Source organism: Lonchura striata, chromosome 6 (genome assembly GCF_046129695.1).
Source record: "Lonchura striata isolate bLonStr1 chromosome 6, bLonStr1.mat, whole genome shotgun sequence".
Classification (NCBI taxonomy): domain Eukaryota; kingdom Metazoa; phylum Chordata; class Aves; order Passeriformes; family Estrildidae; genus Lonchura; species Lonchura striata.
The window spans coordinates 54,672,177-54,690,582 of record NC_134608.1 but is presented as its reverse complement, the minus strand read 5'-3'; the positions used below and the strand labels follow the sequence as shown (position 1 = coordinate 54,690,582).

General features: G+C 41.0%; 1 protein-coding gene across 3 annotated transcripts in view; it reads right to left on the bottom strand.

The window, feature by feature from the left end:
* Positions 1–18,406, bottom strand: part of SHANK2 (SH3 and multiple ankyrin repeat domains 2) — a 270,317-nt gene that overhangs the window by 169,361 nt on the left and 82,550 nt on the right. For 2 of the 3 annotated variants that reach the window (XM_077784361.1, XM_077784362.1), the window contains exons 1-3: positions 11,113–11,458; positions 7,402–7,711; positions 2,827–2,996 (exon numbers count right to left, since the gene is read on the bottom strand). In XM_077784361.1, coding sequence (XP_077640487.1) covers positions 2,827–2,996; positions 7,402–7,711; positions 11,113–11,149 — 517 coding nt within the window. In that variant the 5' untranslated portion in view covers positions 11,150–11,458. Of the gene's footprint in view, positions 1–2,826; positions 2,997–7,401; positions 7,712–11,112; positions 11,459–18,406 lie in introns of those variants that run through there. The other variant, XM_077784360.1, reaches the window with a different exon arrangement.

Sequence of the window (18,406 nt, the reverse complement as noted above, 5' to 3'; positions counted from 1 at the left end):
AGAGGAAAATATGCAGGATCTCCTTATAGTCAGCAGTTTTGGCACTCCCACAGCACTGAAGACTCTGAGTTCCACTGCCTGTGCTTTTGGAGGGTGGAGGTCCTGCTCACATGGAGTAATTTTTTTAAACATCACAGAATCCTGGAATAGTTTAGGTTGGAAGGGACCTTCAAGATCATCTTGTTCTGACCTTCTCCCAGTGAAAGGGTAACCTTCCACTATCCCAGATTGCTCCAAACTCTGTCCAACCTGGCCTTGGACACTTCTAGGGATGGGGCAGCCACAGCTTCTCGGGCCACCTGTGCCAGGGCTTCACCCCCTCCCAGGGAAGAATTTCCTTCTCAAATCTAGTCTGAATCTACCATCTTTCAGTTCAAAACCATTGCTCCTTGTCCTATCCCTACATTTATTGTCTAGCGATAATTATATTTTGACTGAAACAGGGACAGGAATCCAGATTTAATTGGACCTGGATTTTTTGGCACAAAATTTTTTAACAGCTTCTTGGATACTGTTACACAACAGAGACCTCTTTAAAGCACCACTGTCTTTTCCCTGCACTCTTTGTTCTCTCCATGACCTTGCCGTGTTCATTCTGACATATTTTTTGCTGCAGCTGAGGAACCATTGACATGGTAACACGAAATAGGATTTGATCTTGTTCTGGAAGTTTTCCCTTTGATTAGCTCTGGGAGCCTGTCACACACTGTTCCAGCCCTGCCATGCAAACAGCCTTAAATTACATTTCTCAAGGTTTCATCCTTGGGAGTAACACTGACAATCCCTATGTACACTTGTTCTTTCTCCAACCCTCTCCAAAAGCAGGCTGACACATAGAAATCTTGCCCAACTTTGCAGCAAAGTTCTCTAAAATGCTTTAAAACAAATGGACCTGCAAAAATTCTGCCAGATTTTGATTCAGTCTGCAAATCATATTCTTGAAGCTGAAAAAATAATCCCTGCAGGAATGATTTGATGTAGGATGGGCACATCACCCTTTTAATGACAGTAATAATTAATGTGTTACTTTCAATAAACTTACATTTTCCCCACAAAGAAGAAATCCTAGCCATAATTCCATTTTTTATTTCAGCATTTAGAGTGCCACCCCAAAATCACTGGTCTCACATTTAGGCTACACCATTTTATGAAAACATGAAAAGTAGACTAATTCCTTCTGCAATGTTTTCCAGTGACTGTTACTGTAACTTAGAACCAAGGGCTCCTGAATTAATTTTTCAAAAATATAAAACACTTCATTGAAATGTAAAGCCTTTATTCTGGGATTATTTTTATTATCTGGATTTATTATTTTTTAATAGTCTCAAAACCTAAGGTGAACCACTTGCCAGATAGGGAATGACTAAAATATTCAGCGTTCCAGGCAACCTGTTTCAGTGTTTCCTCTTTTGCCAGGAAACACAATTTCTGTCTTGTCTTTTCCCAGAACTGACCAGAGTTGTCTTATTCTGGTGAGAAGAACTTGTGTGGTTGATATTCAGTCCTCTACATAAACAGAATATTCCTGCACCCTTAAATTCAACAGGACAATTGAACATCTCTGTGTCCAACACCTGCCACAGACCAGCCACTCATTCCTTGTCCATTGACACTTGCAAGATCTCTATGAACACTGAGTGGAGAAAGTTATTTAGTACCCCCAAAATTTCATCCTAGTTCTTGTGCACCATGAGATCATAATCACTGCTTCCTACCTGATCAGGGAACAAACTTGAGAACTGCAAAATTATCTTCTCAGCCCTACAGACTCTAAGTTTAACCTTCTCCCTTCGTCCTTGCATTTAAAATTAATTTTGCATGTTTTACCTTTAAGTGCAGCACCCTTCAAATTTCTGTCTAACACCTTCTGAGGGCTGGAGTTAACAGAAATTATTAAACTCAAAAATGTCTCAGAATCAGTACATCCAAAAATAAAAATGCAAAAATACCTTCTATGGCTCCCTATTTTTTTTCCAGCTACTGTTTGCAGGCTCAAGGGAGAAGGTATTTGAAGTCTTCCTTTGTGAGATAAGTAGTTCCCTTCACAAGAAAATTTATTTAGGACATTGAATTTAATCCCTTTTGTTTGATTTCCATAACTGTTGTTTGATTTGTATGGGTCCAACACAAAGTCTCTTTTATTCTGTTTTACCTGGATGTGCAAAACCACAGCCTCACACCTCACTCTGAGGAAGGCAAGTCCTGTACACCCTATCTCCCAGTTTTTCAGCTGCACCTGGATGTATTGACTGCCTTCAAAGCAATAACAAAGCTTAGCCTTAATTTAAACCTGGTCTTAGCATGTATATGCAGTAGTGAACAGAAATCTCACATGCACCACCATGCTTCCTCCAAAATTATATTTACAGGAGGTTCTCCCTACCCATTTACCCCAAATCCCAGGAGGGGACATTTTCTACTCAACCAATTAAATGTTCCTGGAGGAAAGGACCTGAAGCAGAGCTGACCTTACCCCCATTCCCTTCCTGAGCTGTTTAGATAGCTGACAGGTTTACAACCCCTTAAAGCCCTGGAGCAGTGCCTCTGGAATGGCTCCAGCAGCAAATTCCGTGCCCTGGGTAAGAGAAAATGGTGCTATTACTACACAGAGTTGTGAGTTGTGGCAGCACTTTGAAGTCAGTTAAAGTGGCAACTAAATATGCATTGGTTACAAAACAGAACCAGGAGCAAAATACACTGCAAAGAAACAAATGCATAAAAGAACTTTCACATACATATTATTTCTACCTGTGTAAAAGAGAATTTTTACATAAAATTCCCACCTAGCAAGAGAAAAGGTTTATTCCAAATGAATTAGGTGCTCACCTTTGACTCGATCTCCTTTGTGCAGGTGAATTTCCCCTTCCCCTTGAGGTTGATATGGCTTTACAACAATAAAAAGTCTCCCAGGGACAGCACTGTAGAGCTTCCTTTTGGGACCCTGATAATCCAAGGCAGACAGAGTATCCTTGTTGGCACTGGGACTGTAAACGGCACTGGAAATTGAAATGAAAAATCATTAACAGCTTACTCAAAAGGGGAAAGTTAATAATTTACCATCACATTAGCAGGATTAAATTAAGCAGTAAATAACAAAACTATCTCCCAGTAAGACATCTAACCCTGCAGAAAAAATACCAAACAGGAGCTTTTAAGAGTTGAAATCTTTCAGTATGAAACATGATCAATATTCACCTGACCATAATGGCCTAGAACAGAAAACACACAGCATTAAAGCTTTTCATTTTTCCGCAAATTAAACTTGCACGTTCCCAGGCCCTAATTAAATTCAAAATTTATATGCCCATCATACATTCCCAGCATGTCAATTTGTCAGAGGGACTTGAAACTGTGTGTATTTACAATTATTGGGAATGGATATCTTTGTAACACAGAGTGAACAAGTGAGAGCACTGAATTATTAACTAAATGGACTGAATAATCAAGTTAACTTCATCACTCCAAGGCCCAAGGTTAAATTTAGATCTGCACAAAGCCTGGTACTTATGGTTAACATTTTCCAAATGATCATTTCTTCTGGGTGGCAATCACCAGATCACTCAGTGACTGCAGAATGTGCTCAGGAGAGCCACAGGTCACCACCACCTCACAGACATGGTGTATAAAAAAGGAATTGTTGAAAGGTGGAGAACAATGCATAAGATCATTCTTAAACCTGTGGTAAAATGAGTGAACTCTCAAAAAGATATGAAAAGAGAACGAGGCAAATACTAAAGAGGGTGGGAAACCTGTCATAACAAACTTGCAGTCAACTTCAAAAAAACCCCAAAGCATAAAAACTTGCAGTCTTAACCAAAGTCTAGAAAAGGAAAATATTAATGAGAAGAAGTAATACTAAAAGAGATTGGTGGGGAAAAGTTAGGCTGCCAAAGGAAGAAGGGTGATTATAACACTCTGCTTGCTTTAATGTAAGAAAGTATCTCAAACTGGTTAAGCAAAATGAAATACAAGGGCTGGGGTCTGCTGAGTTTCAACCTTTTTTCTTTTTTCTTTTTTTTTTTTTTTTTAAACCAGTCTCCTACCAAAATGGTAGCCAGTAAGTCAACAGGTACAGAAGTCTGATAAAAACCCCACCTATTGGATCTTTCCTATCAGGAACACTCCTGTTTTCCTGCAGTAACCTCTTCACCATTTGGAACTCATTTGGAACTACATGCCCCTTTCACCTTGTTCTGTTCTGTTACTGTGAAGGGATGCTGCTAATGGTAAGCCCCACTCAGGAGTTTAGAAGTGAGCTCTGGTTGCATGTCTGTGATGGAGTTTGCACCAGAAACCTCAGCCAACTCTCACAGTTGTTTAAAGAAAGCCTGGAAAAGATGACATTCAGATTTCAGTTCTTTTGCTCCATTCCTTTTTCCTTATAAGTGGAGGAACAGTCATCACCATAAAAAAAAAAAAAAAAAAAAAAAAAAATCCAGATCAAGCTGGGTTTCTGCCTAGTCTGGTGGCAGCTATTCCCAGTGTAATCTCCCAGCATCTACTTTAACTGTGAGCCCAGAAGATACATTCATTTTCTCCCTCACTGAAAGAGAAAAGGGAAATGGCACATTAAACCCACACAAGGAATGCAGAACTTCTCAGGCAACAGGCTCACTAATGGAAATCAGGGCTGCAACGTGGGGTGCAGGACTTTTTAAAAAGAGATCTTTCCTCTCCCTTGCTTGTCCCCAGCGTGGGCTCCAAGCCCAGCAAGTGCCATGCCAAGAAAGAGCAGGAGGAGGATGCGGAGATTTCAAGAGAGGTGTAGACATGTTTCCCTCTCAGCCAGAAGAAGGTGGCCATCCTTGGCAGCTCAGCCCTCACTGAGGCTGTGTTGGCATCTCATTCACTGATTTCTGTGGGGTACATTCCACACAAAGGCTGTCCCTTCCCTTTCACTCCCAGATCCCCCCCTCCCAACCATTCTGCTGTGAAAAGCAACAGCCTTGTTACAATAATGTTAGAGAATCAAGAACAATTTGGCTTGGAAGGGACCTTTAAGACCATCCGGTGCCACCCCCTGCCATGGACAGGGACACCTTCCACTGGAGCAGGTTGTTCCAGCCTGGCTTTGGACACTTCCAGGCATGGGGCAGCCACAGCTTCTCTGGGAAGTCTGTTCCAGTGACTTGCCAACCTCTAAGGAAAGAATTGCTTCCTAATATCCAATCTAAATCTCTCCTCTTTCAGTTTGAGAGGACAGAACACCTGAGCCACACGGTCTGCAAAAGTCACATGAACCCCTTCCAGCATGGCTTTCCAGCACCTCTCCACAGACCTCATTAACCCTTTGTCACAGTCTGACCTTCTCCATCCCTGTGCCCCTTCTGGCTGCTTCTGCTCCACAACCCAGCCTTCTGCTCTGTCAAAAAGGGCTTTTCCATCTCAGGGGAGCAACAGCTTTGCAGTGACTGTCATTATTTGCAAATAATAAGCAGAGACAGCAACAGTTCCCACATTTAGCTAACAGTAAGTAGGTGGTCATGCAGTTAAACAAAATCTGTGAGGAAAGTGTCATATAAGGCACCACTTCTGACTGCAAAATGGGCCTGAGGCAAGAAAAGACATTATTTGCAGGAAAAATTATATCTATAAATCCTTTTAGTTGTCTTTAAATTTAGAGAGCCTTCAGCTCTCTTCTCAGTACTTGCACATACTCTGGACTTCTCTGAAACAAGTCTTGGTGGCACAGAGGGAATTCTGCAGCTGGGTAGCAGTTTCAGATGCTGTGATTCTGATGCACTAAGAGAAACACCAAAATTTTATATCCACAAACTCTCAGGCATTAAATTAGGTCCCATTGTCACCTGAGCTACTTTTCAGAAAGGGAAGAGGAAAGTGGCTGAACAAAGTCAAAGCAAATCAATGTTTGCTTAATCAAAAAAAAATTCTTATTGTAACCCCCAGCTCAAAGGATTGTTTATACTCCTAGAATTTGAAGTGTGTTATCCCAGAAACACTGATGAAAAGGCACTTTTTATCCCGTTCAGCTAAAATAATCACTGACCCTAAGGTAGAACCTCCCACTCTGGTGGCATCAGCAGAATCCAGAGGAACAAAAGAACACTCATTCTCTGAAAAGAACCTTACAACCTCCTCACTTCAACTCCTCATCCAGTTGAAGCCTCATTACAGACCGATCTTGAGCTGTTACTGGGCTCTGTGAGGAAATGCCACCTAAATTATACCAAATGAATTTTTGCCATTATTATAACATACAACAAAGCAAGATGAGCTTGCCTTGCTGCATGAAACCACTGGCATACAGCATCTGTATCCCCTTCCTTCCCTTTAATTTCACTCCTTCTTACATGCCAGACAACTCTGTCTCACAATTCACCAGATCTCCCCTGTCCAGCAGTATTGTATCCATCACAGTGCCTGGCAGTTTGGGTGCCTAGGGCCAGGGAGAGCAGAGGAACAGGCAAGGTAACAGAGGCAGTGTCAACTACATGACATTTTGTTTTACTAACTTGAAAACTCCACTGAACATCCCTTACACCTACAAACAGCAAAGAGAAACTAACGGCTGCATTTCTTGACAATTCCCAGGTCCTTTTCTACTCTGAACAGCAGACATATACATATGTCTGAACAGAACAGACAAAGCCTGATTTTCAAATGAGTTACATGTGTTTGGTCAAAACATGTGAGCTCTGGTTCTCTCCAGCAGCGCTCAGCTCTGATGCCTCCCAGCCTTTTTGCAGCACTTTAACTCCTTGTCCTGGTGCAGCTCCATCTCTTTCACATTTGACAGGAGTTCTTGAGTCCAGGGCAGTGCCTTTTCAAACCTGCAGCCCCCATACGTGATCAAAACTTAGCCCCAGCCCTCTGCTTTATTCCATGGCTTACAACATCTACATGACTCTCATTAGTTGGATTTGCTCTCCAGTGGGATAAGAGCTGCAGGATATTTGCCCAGAATGCCTGCTAGATCACATTACTCCCTCTATTTCACTCTTTGGTTCAGTACACACCTACAGAAGGGAGAACTTAAACAGCCTCTGCTCCATCACCCATGAGCAGCTCCAACACAAGTTCTAGGCATGACCAATAGTTCTGTGAAGGGACCAGGTATCCCAGAAGCAGTTTGCTTCACTGTTATGTACAATCCTTACTTCAACTATGGGACGATGTGCAGAGCCAGCACTTTGAGCTGGAGGTGCAAAATCTGTGTTAAGTCACTGCTGAACTTGAAAGTCTGCCTGGCTGCTGAAGCTCTTTAAGGAAACAGCTTTGGTGGCTTTGGTGCTTCCAATTAAAATATTTACACTTGGGCACGGTCCACTGTGCTGAGAAAGAATAACTATATATTCTAGAGTGTAAATAACATAAAGGAACGTGGCAGGCCAGCATGGTGCTTTTAGGAGTACCTTGTGTTGTGAAACAGCCAAAGCTCACCTGATGTGCCTGTGCTGCTGCCTCTTGGCATCTTCTCCCAGCCTGTTGAGGGACGGCGAGCGGCTCCGGGAGGATGGAGTGTAACTCCCCACAGTTTTTACAGTTCCATTGGGATTATTCTGCATCTGTTGGAGCAGGTGAGGGGAAAGGCTGCGGTGTGAAGAGGCAGAAGAGGAGGCTGACCACTCGGGGAGGTTGTTGATGTTCAGGTTGTTGTCGCTGTTGGAGCGGAGCAGGATCCGGGGGGCTGCCAAGGTGCTGGGAGGCCTCCTCCTCCTATTGGAGTAGGTGGGAGCCTCCCTAAAGGGCACTGTGCAAATAAAGACATGGAGGGTGATCTCAGATTATTTCACATCCATGTGTGTTTACCACCACATGCAACATATGGCATTGTTTCTTCTGCAGAGACAGAAACTCCACCTTGCCAGCAGAGCTGATCAAATTATCTTTAGAACATCATTAAATCAAAAACAACAGAGCAACATTAACCTGTTTGCTGGCTTGAAAACATGGTGAGGCAACACCAGTGCCCTGAGCCTGCTGAACACTCTGAACTGTGCTCTAGGAAATGGGAAACACCTCATTATTGCCAAGTTTGAGGCTCAGCACTTCTTTTGAGTGCTGTGTTGTCACATTCAGTCAGAAAGGCACAGAACAGAGCTGCCCAGCAAAATTCCTGATGCATGGACTTGCAGTTTCCATCCCCCACTTGGTACCCAAACTGGTCCAGACCTAAGTTCAAGTTCAGGCCTAACCTGAAATCTGTGAACATTCACCTTATCCCCATCTTGCAGGTTAAAAATCGAGGACGTGTCTTCCTGTCCTGGCAGAACTCTATTACACTGCAATCCCCAGGCATTCCCCTCTTTCTAATCCTGGCATTCCTACCACATCCATTACTATGATATATAGAGCATATTACCCCAGGGTAATACATTGGCTCCGTCACGTGCCACATCCCAGAGGGAACACCAAGGTATCCAAAGGCTCCAAGAAACTCCTTAATGAAAGAGCCACAACACAAACCAAAGCAAGGGTGACACAGATCTAACTCCGAGCAGAGGGTCCAGCCCTCCATGCATGCTCCTGGTACACACGAGCATTCACACCATTTTCCAGTTCGTTTTTTCCCAATCCAGTGGGTCAGTTTGTCCCAAGTACAACTTAGAAGGCAAATTCCCTAATAAAAAACGATTCAATTATCAGCATATGTGATGGAATTTCCTGCCCTGTCATAAAGGAATTGACCCTAAAACCTCATGGTGGCCTTGATCCCTGCTATTGTAACTGCCCTCATTAATTTCTCTCGCTGGAGCTCATGGGGTCACAAAACCTGAGCCAAAGTGCAAAGATTTACATTCAAAAAGTCACAGTGGCATAACTAACAAAAGGCAGCCAGGCATTATTCTGAGGGCTTCACTGAGCTGTTGTAATTCTCAAAGAAAAAAATCATATTTAAATTGGGAAAGAAGACCCACAAAATATCATCCTTCTTGTCTAAAGTGCCAGTAAGTGCCATTTATAAAAAGCCAGAAATTTCTACTCATTCAATACCCTTCAAAACCACAAAAAAAAAAAAAAAAAAAAAAAAAAGAGTAATAATGTCTGTCATAATGCAAGTAAATAAATTCACATAAATATGAATATAGATAGGAATCAATCTGTCCTGCCTTGAAATAGAGCCTTTAATTGAGAGAACAAAGCAAAATTTAAGGTTTCAGTGCAAAGCTGAAAGCATATTTATAGCATAAAATAGGGATGGAACTGTGAGTAAAAGAATGGTTTGTATCATTTTCACCAGAGTCAGTTTATGATTACAGTTTATCAATTAGAATCCTGAATTTTTTACAATAACATCCTTGGTATTTCCAGTGAAATGAAACTTCCTCTAGTAAATGGCTCAACAACATCTGAACAACCAAACACAGGAACAGCATGCACAGAAACAGCTTCAATTCATTCCCCTGCTTCCTTTGAAATAAGGGAAATAGACTTTAAAAGCTGTTAAAAAGGGAGAAAGCACAGAAGTCCAATGCTTATGCTAGAAACTAGCAGAAACTCTGGCTAATTTTCCTGAAATTTCAAGTTTTTCCCCATTCCATATTTCTTTAAGGTTTCAAAGCAGCTGAGGGTGTCATGAGAACACCTTGGTGCTTCAGATGTCACAGTGAAAGCCCCAGTTAGTGCTAACTTGCAGCAAACTCACAGCATTTGTCTCCAAAACTGGCACATACAGACCCTTAAGTCGACGTGTGGGGCAGAGATACATTTCTACATTCCTTTATTTTTGACATTTGGAATACAGCTCCAGAAAACACTTCATTGAAGATGGGATCTTTTCCAGGTACAATAAAGCAGAATTCAGTCAAGGAGAAAACACGTAAACTGAGTACAGGGGATGTTTGGCATGCTCAGGTTTGCTACCAGAAGGTCTAGTGCTGTTCCCTTAGGTCACCAAAGTTTGCCTTGGATTCAGTAAAAATTGAGTTCTGACCTTTAGATTTTAATTAATTTCTCATTAAACTGAAAGCAGCCTGCCCAGCCCTTCCAGCCACAGGCAGAGAAAACAAAATCCTGCCAGCGTTTTGGGGACGTTTACTGGGACTCTGGAGAGGCTGGTGGGGTCTCTGCTGGTGGGAGGGAGGACAAGGACAGGGTGCCAGGGCACGGTGACAGCACGGACAGAGAGCTGCAGGGCACATCTGTACTGACAGATTGGAGAAACCACCCTCCAGGCACCGGAGGAAAGGAAATCTTTTTCCCTTACACACTTCAGGAGCATTTTACAAGCATTTAATGTTCATATTTAAGAGCATTAAATAAGCATTAATAACTCTTTTATTTAAGAGTTTAGCTTTTGTTTTGCTATTAATGTTCTATTCTTGAGAACTATGAGCAAAATTAGCCTTTACTACAGGAAATAGAGAAGAGGACAACTAATTACACCAATTGATGTGTGTCTAACACAAATCTTTTATAGAAAGAGTTAAAAATAAGCATTTCTGTGCCTGAAGTGATTAATATTCCACCCAACTGTTTCTTTTCCCCAGCAATCTGCAAACTGTAAGTGGGTGGGTATTTTTTTAGCTGCTTATCAGTATTATTTATATTATTTTCACAATTAAAAAACAGAACTACAACAAAAAATGATGAAATGCAAATGTCCATGCTTTAGTCCCTATTGAACTCTGCTTTCCCTGAATATTTCACCGTGTTTCAGAACTGCAAGAATAACTGTGGCAAAACTTCTTTGGAAAAACACTTGATATAAAATGACATGAAAATACTGAACCAATTCTGTGCCCCAAAAGTTTAAATTTATCATCTCTAAAAGCATACTTGAAAGTACCACATAATCCTTCCTGCAGTTCTCCGAATTCTATTCCTGGCACTTCATACATCTGAAGGTGCAATTCAGCACCATTCACTGATAAAATTCACCTAGGAAAATCTTTCTGTATCTCCAAATGCATTTCTTAGGGAACAAAAACATTTTTATAACTACTTGATTCTTCAGAGAAAATCCTAAAAGGAATAAAGTCACATCCAGCTTTAATAACCACTTGCCTAAATGGACTGCCTAACATCAAATAATTTTGAAAAAGAAATTGCAGGAATTGATTAATTATAGAGTCACTAAGCTAATCATATTAAATGTACACAAGAAAACACCAGTCTGAAACATCAAAGTGTTCTGTTTTCATCGCTTACCTTCTTTCTTTGTGAAGGCATTTAACAAAGACTTCATTTTCCCTTTTTACTTTAGCAGCAATCCCCTCATTATATAACCTTTGCAGGCAAGAAAGAGGCAAAAAAAGATTAAAAAAAATAATATTTATAAAAAAAAACAAAACAAAAAAACCAAGCTACCCAATTTCTATGTGTTCAGGCTGGCTGCACCCTGACATAAGCAGCAGGTTTCTGGGCACTGTGGAATTGCGAGCATAGCTGGGCATGCAGTACCCAGCGTTCTGGTGACAAAGCCCACCCCACATTCTGTCTGTCAGCTGGGAGCCAACTGTGCACAGACTGGAGCTGCTTTAAAAAAAAAAAAAAAAAAAAAAAGAAAGAAACGCGCTCCTGCTATCTCTCGCAGCTTAGTCATGTGAACCTGCCGCCGCCACAGCCCCGCAGCGCAGAAGCTGCTCCCGCTCCCAGCCCGCCGGCGGCGGGAGCGCCGCGGCCCCGGGAGCCACAGATCCCCCTTCCCAGGCGGGAGAGGCGCTGGAGCAGCTGGGGCTGGGCACGGGAAAGCCCGGCCAGGGCTGGGAGCTGCCGGGGACCTGCCTTTCAACTTGTACAGCTGCCTCTCGGTGCTCAGAGCATCCCCCCTGGTTATTCGCTTGTTGCTATTCAGGTGCTTGTTCCTTACTCACTTTTTGCTATTTCCTTTTCCCTGTTTCTTTTTCCCCACTGATTTCCCCTTCTGCTCTTCACTTTTTGTTATTTATTCCCTTTCCCCCTATTTATTTATTATTTATTACAAAGGACCAATCTGAGAATCACAAAGGGCCCCAAGCTTCACACAATGACCATGTTAAGGATGAAGCCAGACCTGCCACTACACGGAATGTCTCACCTATATTCCTGTATTCCAGTTTGAAACAGAGGGGATGATACAAGCACAGTTATTCTCCCCTCCCCTTCCATCGCGCTGGAATAAAAAAGAATTTCATTTTGGACAGAGTAAGAATACAAAAAAAAAAAAAAAAAAAAAAAAAAAAAAAAAAAAATTGACCAAGCTCATTTGGTAAATTTGATGCAGATGCCAGGAAATACAAGATGTAACCAGAGAAGTTTGGAAAGTCCTAATTCTGAAAGAAAAAGAAACCCAGGGATAACTATGCTTGGCAGTGCAAACATGCTTCCAGAGGAAGAGCAGATAACTGAAACAGGCATATAGGAAGGAGGGGGAGGTGCTAAAAATCACAAAAATTTTAAGCAGATCTACTTAGATCTAAGACACAAAGATTCCAAAGGATAGGAAATTCATGGTCTAATAAAAAAAGAGTAATCTATGTTAAAAGATTGCCTTCCAGTAATATAAACTATATTACATCCAGTAATATAAACTATTACCTAGTTTATATGAACTATAAACTAGGTAATAAATATTTATTCTATTTCAGGCTTCTTCACTGATCACTAATGCATCTCTTTGGAAAATCAAGAGGTTTCTTACTGAGGAAACTGCTTCAAGAAAGTCAGAAAATAAATTACCTAAATGGATGTAATGTCTGTGTGCATAGTGATCTCACAGTTAACACAGAACTGAAAAGAATTAGTAAGCATAAATAAATTGAACAATTTAAACTTAATTTAACATCCCAGCATTTAATTTACAAAGAAAAGAATATTTCCCTTATATAATTTTACATTTAGTTCAATTTATTTTTGAAAGCAACTATCCTTAGCAGGTGGAACTCTTACTAGAGGAAATGGACACAGAACATGTGCAGCATTAAACATCTTTATTTGACAGGAAAAAACCTTCTTCTTGATTTCTAATAGATGCAAGGCTTCCTAAAGAATAACTTTGAACTTTAATTCATTAACTTATAAATATGTGCATTAATTAGCTCCACAGAAGAATCAATATAATCTTCAGAACAAGAACTGCTCCACCAATTAGGGCTGTGCCACTAATTTGAATTATAACCCTGTGTGGGTTCCATTTTCTAATATCTTCAGCCAATCCCCTGATTATATTTGGAGCTGCAGAACACAAAGGAACTAGGAGTGTTAGTGGAACCCTTAAACTGCTTTTTCCTTTCCCTGGGTGTCAGTGGTAGAAAGCAGTGACAGTCAAGACCCTCAAGGACAGGAATTAGGCCAGGGAAGGGTTAACTCAATCCTTCTCATTCCTCTCTGTTCATATACAGTAAAATAAAAACAGGCAACTGTAGTCAATCAAAATCAATCCCAGGGGGGATTTTTATTAGATTCTTGCCAGAGCTGTAACATTTCATCATCTGGAGGTTTCTATCAGTTATAAAAACATCCAAAATATGAAAGTCACTTGAAATTTTTAAGTTTTGTGGAAATAGTGGTAACTCTTTCAGACCTACAGCATCAGAGAGATCACCTGATGAGTGATCATTTTATTCCATTTAACTGTCTTTCCCCCAACATGGGAAATGCAATGTCTTCCTAAATAGCAGAGCCTTCTGCAATAACCACTATTGTACAATGGGAAAATGTGACAATCAAGGAAGTCAGTGAACACTTGCAGCTGCAGTTTTTGAGCTTCTCTCATTTTCACTAATAGCTTATTAGAATTTGTTTATTTTAACAGAAGTCCCAAATTCTGCGGTGCTGGGAAATTAAAAAAGAAAATATTCCAGCAGCTTCCACTCCTTCCTGAAAGATTTTCTGCCTCACAACTGTAGCCTCAGGACAAAAACTTAATAATTTGACTGTGCCTATACCCAAGCATAATATAATGCACAAGCCATTAGCATCCTTAATCTAAAAATCATGAGGAGCCTTCCAAATAGAGGTGAGGCAAACCCTCATTTCCCTGCTCCTTTGGTAGGTGCTCAGAAAAACGTGTGGGAGCTCTGCATGGGAATATCTCTGAGAGAAAAAAGCCATCTTAAACAGAAACAAAACACAGGTTCTCAGGTTAACTTTGATGAACATTTCTTGTGCATTTGTAACACCAGTTTTTATGGGTGTTCAAATCCATTAAAAAAATCCCTTAGAAATCTATGGAAAATCAGTGTTTTACACAATCTTGAGGATCTATTTTTAGGCACTTAGATGCCCAATGTTTTATTTAATAATCTCTCCACACACCTTGAGGGTCCAAGGCTTCTTAGATAATGGTCAACGACATCTATGATTGCCATGATTTATTCCTTCTTGATTTTGTCCATTTTGGAGCTCCTGTCAGAAAAATCCCTCTAGCTGGTACATACATATAGGCTCTTGTTAAAAATTCAGTCCTTAGAATATAGAAATGCATTTCTCTGCACCATAAAACAGGCTTCCCGTATGCTAAACCACCAAATGGAGAGTTAGACAAGAAAAGAGAGATTCAAATATAGACTGGAAAGAACATAAAGGCTCTTGGGTTAAAAAAAAACCCCACCCAATCCAGGCTGCTACAGTGTTTCTAGATGGCTGACTTATTCCAGAAAGCCACAAGGCGGTCATGAACCCAGGCAGGAGTGACAGGTTCAGAAGGACTTCACCTCAGAGCAACAATTGAGCCGATTTTATAGAGCAAAGGGTTTGGGGTTTTTTTTTTTATTATTATTTTTTCTGAATAAAATAATCCTTGGCGTTTGTTCGGGAGCTGCAGTTAAAGCAGCACAGAGAGAGAAGCATCTTAGCCCAGTGAAATGCTGCTGGGAGAGCCCAGCCTGGGCTGACCTGCTGTTATATCTCTGTCAGCAGCATCTTAGCACCCAGATACCCCTGGTATCAACCAGCTCTTGGCAGTAGCCTTGGGGCACTCAGCATGAGCTCAGGGGTGGAACAGGGGCAGGAGACTGTGAGTGGGAAAGGACAGCAGAGGGATGGCTTGGGAACAGATGGCAGGAGTTATCAATTAGAAAAAAAAAGCAAAAAATAGCAGTAGGAGCTGCACAGCCATGTGCCAGACACCCCTTCCGTCACCCGGCACCGCCGTTCCAGGCTGTGCTCACTGTGACAAGGGCCATGGAACCCAGAACCTGCCCAGAACTTCCTGGAAAACCAACAACAAGGACTTGGACAAGGACAACAAGCTCAGGCACAGCTCTGGAATGGCTTAACCAGAGGCAATTTCTCGTGTGCTGGAGAGATCTGCAGAAAACACTTCAGTCATTTTAATAACAAAGCTTAGGAGGTGTATATGTTTGATGGCACATCCCAAAAGAATTTAAAGTTAATGAATCCACAGTTGCCATACATAAATTAAATTAAAATCACAGGAAGTGAAAATCAATCCTTTTGTTGTTGTTGTTTTTCCATATTCACATGATTATAAATTAGCCCTCACTAAGATTACAGCAGCAATGCAAGGAAAGCATTCAAAGAGCTGCATGTGTATGAGAAGGGAGACCAGCTCACCTCAGGGCTTTACTTGCAGATGCTCACACATCAAGAAGAGACAGAGGATCTTCTGGTTAGATTAAACTCAAAAATTGCTAAGTATTGCTTCAAAATTTGCTACATGTCAGAGCAAATGTCTGACATCTCTCTGAGAGTTTGGAAGGTACTAAGTGGAGAAATTATGATCCAGAAGAATTTGAATAAGATTCAAAAAGAAAAATGACCAGGCTCAATGTGGCAATACTTGCAAATATCTGAAGCTCTGCCTCCAGCAATACAGATACATAGATCAGAATTTACCTGAGAATAGAGATAAAACTTCTATCCCCGAGGATGAGAGATGGTTTTGTGTGAGGAATCTGGGTCAGGGGTGCAGAAAGAAGTGAACAATAGAAGGTTAAAAGGTAGGGAAATTAAACCCTCCAATCCTCTGTGAAAGGCTGGAATCAAGGAGGAAACAATGGCCAATAATGAGGGAAAAGTCTTGCAAGTAGAAGCTTCAAGAGAGAGAGAGGAGCAAAAGCAATGACAGAAAGCTCCAATAGCTGAAGGGGAATTTAAAAACATGATTGAAATCTATCAGAAATGTGGAAGCAAACAGCCAATCTGAATTAAATATGGCTGGTTGGCTTTTGTTCTAACAGGTATATTGCTATAAAAGAAGCAACTTATCCAAATAAAGCCATGTATTTTCTGTAGTTCTGGAGAACATTCTCCTTGGAATGGGAAGGCCAGCTCTGAAAAGGCTTTCTCAAGGTTTTATACTCCCAGAGTACTGACAGCCCCTCATTTCTATTATTCCTGCTTGGATTGAAAGTAAGATCCACTCTTACACTGAATAATACAAGTAATTACAATAAATATTTGTGCCTCTCCTCCATCCATTTGTGCACCCTGATAACAGTTTTCCCTGCTGGCCATGAAGACAAGGAAAAACAGAATCTTTTAAAAACTAAATAGTGTTTGTGAAGTCTTTCAGAAAAAGGCAATGCGTGATTTCAGTCAATAAAACACAAAACTACTCATCGTAATTGATTTCTTTAAGTATGAACTGGGCTTATTTCAAGGTGTGTTTTCATCAGCCAGTAGAACTCCTCCAGAGTGGTTCATCTCTACACAGCAGCAAACTCTGAGTAACCAGCTTCTTACAAGTGTCCTTGAAGCAAGAGATTAACAACTTGTAGAGTATCTGGACAGAAGGATCCATTTAGCTTAGACGATCAACTTGAACTGAAGGCAGTCAGTTGTGAACCCCTGAAGCTGCATTCTTTTACTTCCAGCAAGAGAGAAAATAGGAATCAAATATAATTATATCCCACTACAAATTCTTCTGCTCTCTAAACAAGCTGGTGAAAGGACAATGCAATTTTCCCCCACTAATAACACACTGCGAAATCTTGTCCTGATGCAGCACTACTCAGAAGAACTGAAGTACACAAAAAATTAATTTCATTCCTGGCATTATGTATACACTGCATTGTAAAAAATATCACTTAACATCAGGGAGCTGTGCATATCCCAACACATGTAGTTTATGCTGGGGAAAAAATAACAAAGCCATGTCATTCAGAGAGAGCTTCATGGCTGGTGGTCGTTCCTGTAACAGACTCTTTCCCTAAATCTGACACTGATGGGCCTCAGATGCAACATTTGAATTTGTGACCCAATGTCACAGAGGAGAAACAAGGACAAATGCAACTACACAAGATGCTCAGCAAAATATCTGCCCCAATGTTGGGTTGCACTGTGCAGCCATGTCCTGGTGTTGTACAGAAAACAATCTAATTTTGCTTTGCTGTAACTTTCTTCCTACCAAAAGCTCTCCATGAATTCCTTAAATCATTATGTGGTTCCAGGCTTTATTCAGTGATTTGATTTCACTGCTTTAATCTAAGTGTGAACCTCTTTAGTAAATATTGGGACAAAGCATCTGTGCTTCCAAAAGTGTTGGTGGATCATGTCAGTTTTATTTAGAATAACACCATTTTCATAACTGAAAAGTGTATATTGCTCTCAATGGGGGAGGGGGGGGAGGGGAATTCGACTTTTGTAGAAGTTTCAAAATATATAACTGGTCAGATGTTAAAGTTCATGCATGAGTGTGAGGTTGCCAAGGCAGGTAGGGTAAGAAAACAGCTAAGAAAGAAATTAATAATATTTTCTTTTAGCTCTACCTTCTCCGCCTTCTCCAGCTCTTTAATCTGGGCGTGCTTCACTGCCATTTTTCAATCTCATTTCCCCTTCTTCTCATTGCTACAGTTGCCTTTCACTGCTTCCCTCACCAATTCCCTAAGGATAATCTTCCTGCCACCCAGATCCAGCAGGAAATAAATAGCATGTAAGAGTAGGCCAGGAGAGAGAATTTCTAGAAGATACCACATCATGGCAAAATTACATAAAGTTGGCAACCAAGACAAAAGGATGGGGATAGATAAGGAGCTAGACACAAGAAAACAGCATCTAGAAGAAGAAGATTCATGGGAGGTTGCAATATTTAAATGCATTAACAATAGTGGAAATAAGCCAAAGTTTAATTGTGAAGAGAGAAGGGAACAACCAACAGTAAATAAAACACTTCTGTAAATTTTTACTGTCTTATTCACTTTGGGAGGAATCCTTTAATGGAGTAAAGAATACAGCATTTTACTGAAGAGACAGAGCTGGGCTTCAGCTGTCAGCAAAGGAACTGAAACTCTGGGAGCTTTTCTCTCTGCTGGCTGATTCCCAACAGGTAGTGCCACTTTATGATGTATTTAATGACAAAAACCTGCATTGCCACTTTCATCCTTGTTTTACAGCTGAGCCCATTTTTATTCTGGCAGAAGCATTGCTAAGCCAGAAACTAAGCACCAAGAGAACTGAATTATTGACTCTGCAGCCTCCTTGAAGCCCAGGAATCTGCAAGAAGTGAGAAGAGAATTTAGGGAGAGAATCCTGGTGGTTGTGAGTGTGGAAAGCAAAAAGT